The 13,085-nt window shown below is 30.7% G+C and overlaps 1 protein-coding gene across 1 annotated transcript; it reads left to right on the top strand.

Annotated features, from left to right (window-relative positions):
- Positions 1 to 4,213: 4,213 nt before the first annotated feature.
- LOC112780107 (TMV resistance protein N) lies at positions 4,214 to 12,453 on the top strand. The gene is made up of 6 exons (XM_025824447.3): positions 4,214 to 4,963; positions 5,914 to 7,030; positions 7,151 to 7,453; positions 8,903 to 10,393; positions 11,280 to 11,339; positions 12,125 to 12,453. The coding sequence occupies exons 1-6, from the start codon at positions 4,467 to 4,469 to the stop codon at positions 12,239 to 12,241; spliced, it is 3,585 nt and encodes a 1,194-aa protein (XP_025680232.1). The 5' UTR covers positions 4,214 to 4,466; the 3' UTR covers positions 12,242 to 12,453.
- Positions 12,454 to 13,085: the final 632 nt, after the last annotated feature.

The following is a 13,085-nucleotide window of genomic DNA, read 5'->3' as shown; positions in this document are numbered from 1 at the left end:
CAAAAGCACGTAATAATTAGTTACAAAACATAGTAATCTCTCAATAGGACCAACAACATTTTATTTATAAGCCGCTATCTTGCTAATAATATGAGATTCACCACACTGATATCTATTATCTATCTCTATTCAAAATTCTCTAAACTTGTTTGACAAGTTTCTTTCATTTTTATTTATTTATTTTATCAAAATATAGTTGAATAGGACAAGAGATGAAGTCAAAAAATATCTATTGTGTCACAAAAATGTATGTATATTCTCTATTGATGAAAAAGGAAAGGATGAATTGCTAGTGCTGCAAGTGAATATATACTTGGGGTTCAAGTTTAATCATTTCTGCACTTACGTTTCTTTATTTTATACTCATTAGTTGTTGCTGAAATAAATAACTAATTTTCAATATAATAAACATATAAATATAAATATTATATATATAAAATTATAAATATCAAATTAAATAAATAAAATTTAGGATATTCTTAAGAGAATTTTAGTTTGTAAAGTAATTTCACGAGTACATTTATTTTTAAAATAATATAGAAGCAAAAAATGTATGTACTGGTTGGAGAAGACGACGACATCTAAATGTTCTGCCTTATTTTTTGAAAAGGGATAAGTATGATTTTGGTCCCCAACGTAGGGGCTGAAAATTTATTTCGTCCCTCGCCTTTTTTTCGCTCTAAAATGGTCCCCAAGGTTTCAGCTTATTGTAAAATGGTCCTTCGGACAAAAATACCCCTCCCTCCCTCCCCTCTTCTTCCTCAACCAGAAACAGAAGCAGAAGCGCAAATGCAGGCAGAGGAGGAGCAGCGGCGTGGAGCGGCTGTGGCGGTGTGGAGCTGCTGCGGCGGCGACCTTCCCCCTTCCCCCTTCCCCCTTTCCTCTTCCCCCTCTTCCCGAAACAACACGCCCCTCCCGCTTCTCTTTCTCCCCCCTCCCCCCGTCTCGGCGGCGCTGTCTTTTCTCCCACCAGAACCCACCACCACCACCACATTATCATCATCATCATCATCATCATCATCATCATCATCATCATCATCATCAGAACAGCACCTAAACCACCATAACAGAACCACCACCACCACCAGAACCCACCACCACCACCACATTATCATCATCGTCATCATCATCATCAGGGACGGACCCAAACATAACAATGAGGGGGCACTTGCCCCATGATGTTTTTAATTTTTGTTTTAAAAAATATAGTTATATATAATATGCCCCCACTTCAAATTTTAAATAACCCCACTCTACAAATAAAATAAATTCAATTAGCTAAAGTTTTAAATTTATTTTTTTTATTTTTTTATCATTTTGAGTATTATTTAACCTAATCAAATTTAATTATTATACCGTCAATTCTCTATTCTCTTAAACCCTCTTCTTATTTTTATATTTTTAACCTTTTTTTCTATTCCTTGTCTAATGGTCATCTTCTCTTCATCAAAAAGTAAATTTTAAATTTTTCAATTTTTTTTATATAGCTCTCCATGACACTATGTATCTTTCAATTTCATTATTTTTCTTTTTGATATTTTCAATTGCAATTTTTAATTCAAACAATTATAGTTTAGATATCAATCTAATATTTTATTTTTTTTGTGACTTTATATATTTTATTTTATTCTCGATTTATTCATCCTTATTACTTATTTTTTATCTTTTGTTCTATTATATGTACCTATGTTGCATATAAAATTTTAAAATGAACTGATTAATTTACTAATTTAGAATATATTTTTTATTTTTAAAAATAATAATAAAAAATATTTTAATTATAATATATAATTAAACAGATACATAAAATATTTTATCTAACATTATATCAAAATTAAATTAAAAAATATATAACAAATTTAATTATTTAAAAAAAAATAAAAAAATTGTAAAAATTATGTTTTTATTATTTTATATAAACATACTTTTCATATAAAGATTTAATTTTTCTAGTATTTATATATAATTCTAATTTCAAATTATAAATACTAATGTATCATTAGGCGTTAATATGCCAGTTAATTCAGTCTGTTATTATTAAATGTGTATAAAAAGATTAGTTAGGATAATAAGTTATCTATAATTTAATTAAAATATTTTAATTTTAAATTTTAGAAATAAAAAAATATTTTTTTATAAATTATATATAATAAATAATATTTTAAAAATAAAAGTGTTAACTAACTCTTTTTAATTTTTATATCTCTATATAATTAATAATATTTAACAAAATTTATTTAATATATATATATATATTTGCCCCCACTCCTAAAATTTTCTGGGTCCGTCACTGATCATCATTATCATCATCATCATCAGAACAGCACCTAAACCACCATAACAGAACCACCACCACCACCAGAACCCACCACCACCACCACATTATCATCATCGTCGTCATCATCATCATCATCATCAGAAATCCACAACAATATTCCACAACAAATTTAAGCAACAACAATATTTCACAACAAATTTAAAAAAAAATTCAGAAATTTCACAAGCAAATCAAGTTCACAGAAGAAGAAGAGGAATTGGTGGTGCGGTGGTGCGGCGGAAGAAGAAGAAGAAGAAGAAGAAGGTGGTGGTGGTGCAGTGCGGTGGTGCGGCGAGGGTGCGGTGCGGTGGTGCGGCAGGGGCGATGGTGCAGTGGAAGAAGAAGAAAAAGAAGAAGAAGAAGGTGGTGGTAGCGCGGTGCTGTGCGGTGGTGCGACGGGGGTGCGGTGCGGTGGTGCGGCAGAGCGGCGGGCGGCGGGGCGGTGGTACGGTGGTCCCCCTCCTTGTTCTCGCCTCCCGTTTCTTTTTCTCCCCACCCCCTTCGTATCCCTTTCTTTCTTCTTTTTATTTTTTAATTTATTTTATATTTATTTTATTTTATAATTTTTTTAATGAAGAATAATTTGGTAATAAAAAAAATTAAATTGGTAAAAAGGATGATTTTAAAATAAATTAAAATCTTAGGGACCATTTTAGAGCGAAAAAAAGGCAAAAGACAAAATAAATTTTCAGCCCTTACGTTGGGGACCAAAATCATACTTATCCCTTTTGAAAATGTTTACGATCATTTTTATGACGCGTGTTATATATATGTTGAAAAAGAAGAGAGATGCATTATAAGTCAATATATACGACTTTATTTTCACTAAAATTTTTTAAAATGTATTTTCAAATTATAATTATTTATTCAGATATCTCCATTTTTATCAGAATTGAAGTTATATTATTGTTTTATCGATTTTTTGTAAATTCAAGGTGATTCGATTTTAATGGTCTGAAAGCAAAATCTACTCCTCTTTTGCAGGTACTAATTTTTCTATAAATGTATCAAAGATCTTCGAATTAGTCGAGAAGTAAAGGAAAAAACTTTTAAAAGTAAAATTGACTGAAATTGGAAATTGAGTGTGTTGAATTTAAATAAAAAGATAAATTTGACAAAAAAAATTAAATGATGTTTAAAAGATAAATTTGTAAGAAAATTAAAATTTGTAGAAATTGTAAATAAAAGATAAAAACAATAGAAGAAATCCTAGAAAAAACTTCTGAAAGTAAAATTGACTGAATTGAGTGTGTTGAATTTAAATGAAAAGATAAATTTGACAAAAAAATTAAATGGTGCTTGAAAGAAAAATTTGTAAGAAAATTAAAATTTATAGAAATTATAAATGAAAGATAAAAATAATAGAAGGAATCCTAGAGTTTAAAATCTTCAATCTTTTTCATAAAAAGATATTACATCCAACTCAAAATCTTAAAGTGTCAAATTAATGGATTTTTTATCTTATAAAATTCGCATTCTTCTTTGCTTTCTTTGATGTGGGACTAACTTCGTACACTCCTCACACTTAAACAGTTTACTCAATATTTCGAATCGCTTCTACCTTCGAATACGATTATTTCCGACTAACAAATATTAACTAAAAAAGTTTTTAGGAATGCAATTTCAATTTGAAGATACTCTTATCTTGGTGAGAGATAGTACCCGAAACCATTTATACTATCCTCTTTTGTAAGTAACAATGCAATTTCAAGGCTCCTTCTTGTATATTGTTTTGGACCCACACGGAAAAGAAACAAGGTAAAGTTCCTTTTCCCTCAACCTTGTGCTCTTGAGTCTTGACTCTCTATTGTGTGCAGTGTAAGCAGTAGTATTAATGGATTGAAAATACTAAAATATCAATATTTTTAATGGAAAAAAATAAGAAATTAATTAACATTAATTCAATATTTTAATTTTAAGAAGCAACACCTAGTCACCTACAACCCTCTGTTCACCGATAATGGTTTTAATCCTCTTTATTCTCCCCGCCAAGCCCCCAATTACGGTTACAACAAAGATAATAATTTTTTATGGACCCCACGCGGAAATTGAAAAGATGGGTTCCTGTGACTTTCTCGACCACTGCACAGGCAATGGCTCTCTTATTAATTAAGTGCTGAATCACTTCATTCATTACCATCATAGACACATGTCACTTTCGGTTGCTGCTGCTGCTTCTTCTTCTCAAGCACCTGCGACTTATCGATACGATGTTTTCATCAGCTTCAGAGGGGAAGACACGCGCAAAGGATTCCTCAGCCATCTTCAAGTCGCTCTCCGCCAAAACCAAATCCAAACATTCAGAGACGATGACGGCATGGACAAAGGAGGTCTCATCTGGGACGAACTTCTTCACGCCATCAGAAACACAAACTTGTTTGTTGTTATCTTCTCCGAAAACTATGCATCCTCTAGGTGGTGCTTGAAAGAGCTGGTGGAGATCATGGAACGCAAGAACAATAACAAAGTAGTGATTCCAGTGTTCTACGGAATAGAGCCCACACATGTTCGCAAGCAGACTGGAAGTTACCGCAGAGCTTTTGATAAGCATGAGAGATCTTCGGAGGACCGTTGCCATGTGCAACAATGGAGGACTGCACTCACTCAAGCTGCCAATCTTTCTGGCATCACCTTTGATGATCACAGGTAATATGACCCTGTTTTGCTGAATTTGTAAGAAAATATTTATTTTTGAATTTTTTTTATATTTTAATATTTTATATAAATTATTTTTTATTTATCAAATATGTTTAGATATAATAACATAAAAATATTATTTATTTATTTATTATATAAATTTTTGTTTAAAGAAATTAAAAAAAGATATAAATTATAATTAAAAAATATTTATTTTTATTTTTATTACTAAAATTTTGTTAAATAAGTTAAAAAAAAATCTTTTTTTCTATTAAGTTAATCACACCCAAACAACCGCTGTATTAAGGTCATTGGTCAAAGAAATAGATCTATATATTCAATTAATTGTTGAAGCCACAGGTACTAATTAATTACATTCTTCTTCCTTAATTGTTTTGGATTCAAATTACAAATACTAAATAATCAATTATGTTTAATATATTATTTGTTTGTGTTGTTGTTATTAGTTGTTACCTTCTTCTTGTTAAACTTGAATACAGTCTATTGTTGTGTTTGTTTTGTTGTTTTTTCTCATCAACTCAGCTTGACCTTCAGGATTTTGTCTACGGTTTGTAATTTCTTTCTCAAGGATAATAATAATAATAATAATATTTAAATTAGTATCTTTAACGTGAAAATATTATTTTTTGTCTAAAGAAGAAACACCTCTCAATGTCAACTTCAATGCTATAGCAATGGCAAAAGAATATAAAAACGTAAAATTCAAATAATGACATCTTCGGAAATCGTAACATTCATTATGATTTTACATTGAAATCAGGTATATTGTTCAAGATATATTGGTGTTACACGATATTTTTTTTCATGATATATATACAAATTTACTTGACTAACTAAAAGAGAGTATTATTATACTCCAATTAAAATAATGGATTGCAAGGAACTATATATGTTTATCCATTTTCACTTCGATCTATGCTGTGGTTATCTTTTGCCAGGGATGATGAAGCTAAGTTAATTAGTGACATTTTAAAAGCAATTTTGCCACATTGTCTGAAGAACAAGTGCTTCATAGATGGACTCAAAAGACCTTTTATTTGTAACACAAACTATACCCGCGTTGAATCTTTGATGAGACTCAAGATGGAGAAGGTTCTTGTAATTGGAATTTGGGGTATGGGCGGTATTGGTAAGTCAACCATTGCTGAGGCTCTCTTCAACAATTACTCTTTTCAATATGAAGGCTCTTGCTTCTTGTCAAATTCCAGAGAATTAGGAAAACCATGTCTCAGTGACATATGCAGCAGACTTCTTTCTCAATTATTAAACCAAGATCTTCATAATACCAATATTGGAGTACTAGACTCTCGCACTAAAAGTAAACTCGAGAAGAAGAGGGCTTTGATTGTACTGGATGATGTGGTTGATTCGCCAATTGCAACTGATTTGGTTCCAGGTTTGCGTACTTGCCTATGTTCTGGTAGCATTGTCATTTTGACAACAAGGGACAGGAGTGTGCTTACAAGTGGAGGAGTTGAACAAATTCATGAAATCAAGCAAATGAGTAATGGAGACTCCTATCAACTTTTTAGCCATTATGCCTTTTCTGATTCCCATCCCAAAGAGGGGTATGGTGAACTAACAGCTAGAGTCATAAATTATGCTAACCGCATTCCATTGGCTTTGAAAATTTTGGGATCATTTCTTCGCGGCAAAAGTGTAGGTGAATGGGATAGTGCATTGAAAAAATTAAGAAAGTATCCCAATGCAGATATTCAGAAAGTGTTGAGATTGAGTTATGATGCATTAGATGATGATGAAAAAAATATCCTTTTACATGTTGCATGCTGTTTCCACGGGCATGAAATGGAAAAAATAACAAGAATATTAAATTCTTGTGATTTCTTTGCAGATATAGGAATAAAAAGTCTATTGGACAAGTCTCTTATAAATATTTATTCGAATGGTCGTTATGATAAATACATACAAATGCATAGTTTGACACAGGAAATGTGTTGGAAAATCATTCATGAAGAATATAACAAAAATGGAGGTCAACAAATAAGACTGTTGAATACCACCGAAGAAATTTGCAATATTTTCCAAGATGAGAGAGTAAGAAAATCATGCTTTAATGGTTTGGTCTTCAAGATGAGTGTATATATGTTTGTATCAAAATATTGCTTACAGCAACATGGTACTAACATTGTATTGCAATGCTTATAAATTTTGCAGGATATTCATGGAGTTGAAAGCATGACGGTGGATATGAATCAAGTTACAATAGATCCACGTATAATCATCATTGCATTAAGGAAGATGCCAAAGTTAAGGTTACTTGCTTTAAGAGGAAATTTCAACATGGATCTTGAATGGAACACAGTGTTTCTAGAGGGTTTTCAACTTCCTAATGACTTAAGGTATATTGAGTGGAATAAATGTCCACTTAAGTTTGTGCAATCTATTTGTTGGCCTAAAAAACTTGTTCAGCTTTCTATGCGAGATAGCAATGTTGAAAAACTTTGGGATACACCACAGGTAGGATCATGTTTATATTTCTTTTTATGCTTTTTTGATAATTTTGTTAGATACTAAAATAAAGATTGATATTATATTATAGAAATTAGTTAGTATAAGTAATATTAATTATGGGACGTTTTTTTCAAGATTTATAATTTATAAACTTACTCTATTATGTAAGATTAATTTATAGCAGGTAAAAGAACTAAATTTTAGTTAATAAATTTTGTATTGTAATTCTATTCTGTATAATAAAAATTTTTAGAAAAAGGACTGAGCCTTTTTATATATTGTAAAATATTCTTACATGCTAATTATTTCTTAAAAAGTCATATTTTCATCATTTAATCAAGAGAATGTTTTTCTATATAAACTTTTGTGAGAATAAAATATCACACTAAAATATTTCATAAGAATAAAGTTTTATTACAAAAAAAGTAACTATAATATCACAGAATAATTAATAAGTTTTGACGAGAGAACAACGAATATTTTATATAAAAAAAATGATAATAAAATACATGACTTAGATTCAAATGACATATATATAAAAGAGATAAATATTAAACTACACCCAATAATTATTTATATATAGCCATCATAATTTTTTAAATTAAAACAAAGAACATAATTGGTTCTCAATAGACATTTCTTGTCATTTAACATTTTCTTGTTTTGCTACATCGTATTAATTCACTATATGTCATGATGCAATGCTTTCTTCAACAAAAAGAGATAATAAAAGTAACAATCAACCACATCAAAGAGTTTTCACTTTCGAAAAATTTTTTCCCCAAACGGATTTTTCACTCCTATGATTGTATATAGATGATGTTTGATTTGAATGAAGCAACAATATATATACTAAATACTAATAAAATCAAGTTCTATATTCTAAATTTCGAATAAATTATATATTATTTTAATATTGTAATGGACAACTAGAAAAATTCATATGCTCAATATGTTTTTAACTAAATTAAATTTCAAATGCATTTTATACCTATTCTAAAAATATTGAGTTGTATTGATTAGCTGGAAACACTTTTTTTATATAGGTGCAAGAATAATAAGAGAAGACAAAAATTTATTGGAAAATATAGTTAATTATTCTGAAAATATGAAAAAGTTATTGTCATTTAATATTTGATATTTTCATTGTTCTCCTAGCACTCCCCATTTGTAGGAAAAGTATAGGTAATCAACAAGATTTTTGAACAATGTGTAAACAATGTGAATTAATAGGATTAAAAGAGTAAATTTAATTAGTAGCATTAAATTAGAGTGTAATGTATTTTCATTTGATTGGTGGTTGTTCATATTGTTCAAAATTTTCATTGTTCTCCTAGCACTCCCCTAATTTGTAAAGTTAAAATAAGTGAGAGTGTAACGCATTAAATAATAAAACAACACTTTTTTCTTCCACTAATCATGTACATGTTTTTACATGTTTGTTGGGATTGACAGAATCTACCAAGTTTGGAGTTTCTTGACCTCTGTTGCTGCAAACACTTGATAGAGTGCCCAAATTTAGCAGGTGCCACGAATCTCAAATCAATAAAACTCGATGGCTGTAAAAGCTTACAAGATGTTGATCCATCTATTTTCTCTCTCCCCAAGATTGAAGAACTACACGTGAGCTATTGCACATCGCTAAAGAGGCTTTGCGGTGATTATTGTTCTCCCTCTCTCCATTGCTTGTGGGCCACTGGTTGCTCCAATTTGAAAGAGTTCTCAATCTCCATGATGGCTGATCATTCCAACCTCAGGTTACTTTTACCGTCAACGGCTTTGAGTGAAGTGCCATCCACTATTATGCATCTCAAAGATCTTGAGTGGTTCAGTTTTAACATCAGTTACTCTCTTGAGAAGCTTCCTCAAAACTTTGCCTCCATAATTGCGCTCACGGATCCAATAAAACATGAAGATGACACATGCATCATGTTAAGAAGAATATTGCCCACCCCTGCCTTCTTGTCTCTCAAGGAATTAGTTTTCTACAGATGTAAGAGGTTGTCTGAACTCCCAGACAACATTCATGTCTTACAATCATTACAAGTATTAGAACTGCGAGGTTGTCATGTCATTACAAGTTTGCCAAAAAGCATTAAGAATCTTCAACAGCTCATGAATCTTTTGATCATTGATTGTGAACTGCTTCAATACACACCTCCACTTCCCCCATCTATTATATACTCTTATGCAGTAAACTGCAAATCCTTGAAGGAAGTCTCAAGTTTAACCAATGAACCACCCAGAAAACACAATGCATGGTTTGTATTCCATAACTGCCCAAAGTTGAATGATGATGCATATGAAGCAATTTTGAAAGACTTGAAATTCAGGATACAACTTGTGGCAAATAATGATGGATATCCGCATAATGAAGCAAACAATGGTAATATATTCTTCTACTACTACTTACCAAGTAAAGAGAGCATAATTAATGAGTGGTTCCCTGACTACTACTCTAGAGAAGCTTCGATCATTGTTGAAGTTGCTCCAGATCACAAGATTTCTTCTTGTCTTGTTGGCTGCATCTTGATATCTCAATACCAATCTTTCAACTTTGGCGTCAAAAAAGTGATATTTGGATGGAAATGCTACTTGAGAAAGGGTTGCAATGACTGGGAATGGATCACAACTTCTGGCAATAGAGGACTCTTGACCGGCTATGCTTTCTCTGATGTGATTGATCAATTGGAAATGGTATCAGATCATAAGGTAGTATGGTATGATGGAGAGAGTTCCAACATGATAACGGAAGCAATCAAAGAGAAAAAGAGGGACACCGCTTGCAATCCTATCCTTAAATTTGAGTTCTATGCAAATACAGAAGATAATGAGGAAGTAGTGATGAAGGGGTTTGGGATCCGTTGGATGCATGTCCATGTCAATCATGATGGACAGATTAGTCCAGATGCCACTCATGTGGGCTATGAATCTCATGATGTTGAGGTAGTGCTTCTAAATTCTAATAATTTTCACACATTATTATTGTATTTTCAATTGTTTAGTCTAGAGATCCACAACAAAAATTAAATCATTTAAAATTAATTTTGGAATATATATATATATAATGGTAGTGAACGAAAACATAGAGTTGATGAATTATCTACGTTCTTGAATTTTCTTTTTGTTTCTTCTGCACAACCTAGCTATAATTTTTTATTGTTTCTCTTACACAAAGCATCTTCGCTTCAATTTTATAGATATATATCTTGCAAAAGTCACTGCAAGAATTACAAAAATGAAGGTTTACTATGCTCTTTACTAATTATAAATGGACATGTTAACATTTGTTGTTGCACAGCAAGTGTTTCACTTTCTCAATAAATGTAAATCACACAAATAATAATAATGACTTTTTAGTAGTTTTTACTAACATAAAAAAAATTGGAAAAGTATAGGTAGACAATGAAAATATTAAACAATATGAACAATAGATATATTGCACGTTCATTTCACTAGGTGTACGGATGATTATTTTAATATTAAGATTTAAATGGTTAATTTGGAGGTGTAGTATGTTTTTATTTGATTAGTGGTTATTCATATTGTTCAAGATAGTCATTGTTTACCTAACACTCCCAAAAAAATTTAGACCTCCAAAATGTCAAAGCTACCAAACTAATACATCACGTTGCAAAAGTTATACTATTTATGAATAGACAAATTTGAAATAAAACATTTTCGCATATTGATGTTTATGTTCATGATGTGTTGTCAATTTTATACCAAAGTATGTTGTTTGATATCGTTCCTGTTTGTGTGGTTAATTATTGTATCATAGTAATAATGTATCAAATGTGGGGGATCATAAAGAATTATATTCTTGTCGCAGAGTGAGAGTACAGAGAACCGGAGAAAGAGTCGATTTACGTCGTGGTTCCAAAAATTACTAGTAAGTTACCCAATTATGTTAGCTAAGCTTTTGATTATACTTGATCAAATTACTATTTCTTGAGCAGCTTACTTTTTATATTATAATTGAGTTTATTTTTAATATATGATCTCCTATTATAATTGTAATTATAGTAGCAACAATCAATCAATATTTTAGTTTTTTTCTATTTTAATTCTACTTTTTTTTTTACCCTTTTTTTTACTTTATTAATTGATTATTAGTTGGAAGAAAGTTAGTTTTCTAACAAAACCCAAAGTCATTGTTAATTTGGTGATTATCATATTGAAACCGTGCTATGTTACTGTATGTAATTGTATATATATCATAACTTCAAACATACTATAATAAATAGAGTTGAAAATATATTCAAATTCAAATTGCAAGAAAAAGAAAATTATACCACATAAACCACAATGCGTATTATTATAAAAGCTACAATATCTAGAATCACCACACTTAATTTTATGTTATTGATTTTATAACTGTTGTATGTAGAGAAAATACCGAAGAAGAGATACAAAGAAATATCACTCCAAAACGGAATAATATCTTTCTCTTAAATTAAAGTACAATAACTCTCATTTCTTTTGCAGACTGTGTTATGCAATATCTTTCCTTTTTTTATGTGTACTTTGTTCTTTTTCTCTCTTCAATTGAGTTGGTTTGTGATTATGAAAAAGATAAAAAGAGAAAAGAAATTAAAGAAAGTATAGCAGTGGATGCTGGCTCAACTCATATATATGTGTTTCTTTCTGTTAACTTATTTTTTCTGCCTTCTACAGAGAAGAACATATCATATGACAACTCCATCCAACAACCAAAGCTTCTGTGGGGAACACCTGCACTTCCTTTTGTTCGTTATTGTTGTAATAGCATTTGTCTATTTGGTCACTTTATAGCACACTTTCTCTGAGAACACACCATTACTTATTTTTGCTCCTTTGTTGTTGTTCAATTTCCCTATCAACTCGACAGTGCAGTTTAATTTGCATATTGTTTTTGCCACTTTCACGCTTTGTTTTATATTCATATTAAGATATTATCTAATATCTATTATTACAAGACAGGTTTTGATGATAATATTCATATAAATAAATATTATATTATACAGGATGTCATTATTTCAATACAATACTTAGCTTGTTTGCGACGTACGTGTGGTCAGTGGTCACCATTCAAACTGAAAAATAACAAAATTACTCTTTATTCTATTTTACCCTAATTATTATCTCCTTTAACCTTTTTTTTTTAATGGTGAAGAATTCAGATCCCAGAAGGTCCAGGACTCAACTTGTCACTTGCCCCACATTATTGTAAAAGGTCCCCTAGTGTGGTTTCTTTTTCTTTGTTTAAGGAGAGTAAAATGCAACTAAATAAATGAATTAACTCTTACAAATATAAAGAAAATGTTTGATTTGATTAAATCCTAAGTTGCAAAACATAAGTCTATTAGTCTCTAGTAATGGTCTTTCGGAAAGTCTTCGGGGCCATCAATTTTGATAAAATTCTAGCTATCATATAGCCAGCAAAATTTTTGCTACGCGCCAAATCATTTAACCATCAATCCTCCTCTCCATCTCTCTGTTTGAAATACCTATGCTGGTTACTCGATGGCCCAAAATCTAAAAAACTGCTGCCCTTAACACTGCTGATTTTCTTTTTATACCTTCATTCCCTGTTTAGTTTGATAATGACAAAAAAATGTCATGTTGATCTGTCTAGCAATTATTCAAACTGTCATGT

The sequence above is a fragment of the Arachis hypogaea genome, chromosome 19 (assembly GCF_003086295.3).
Source record: "Arachis hypogaea cultivar Tifrunner chromosome 19, arahy.Tifrunner.gnm2.J5K5, whole genome shotgun sequence".
NCBI lineage: Eukaryota > Viridiplantae > Streptophyta > Magnoliopsida > Fabales > Fabaceae > Arachis > Arachis hypogaea.
Note: the sequence above shows the minus strand (reverse complement) of the source record. Positions and strands in the feature narration are given on the sequence as shown.

Bases quoted from the DNA above. Each gene is read 5' to 3' on its own strand.
- LOC112780107 (XM_025824447.3), top strand. From the start codon at position 4,467: ATGTCACTTTCGGTTGCTGCTGCTGCTTCTTCTTCTCAAGCACCTGCG. The intron at 10,394-11,279 runs GTAGTGCTTCTA...TTCTTGTCGCAG, and splicing joins ATGAATCTCATGATGTTGAG to AGTGAGAGTACAGAGAACCG. The intron at 11,340-12,124 runs GTAAGTTACCCA...TGCCTTCTACAG, and splicing joins CGTGGTTCCAAAAATTACTA to AGAAGAACATATCATATGAC.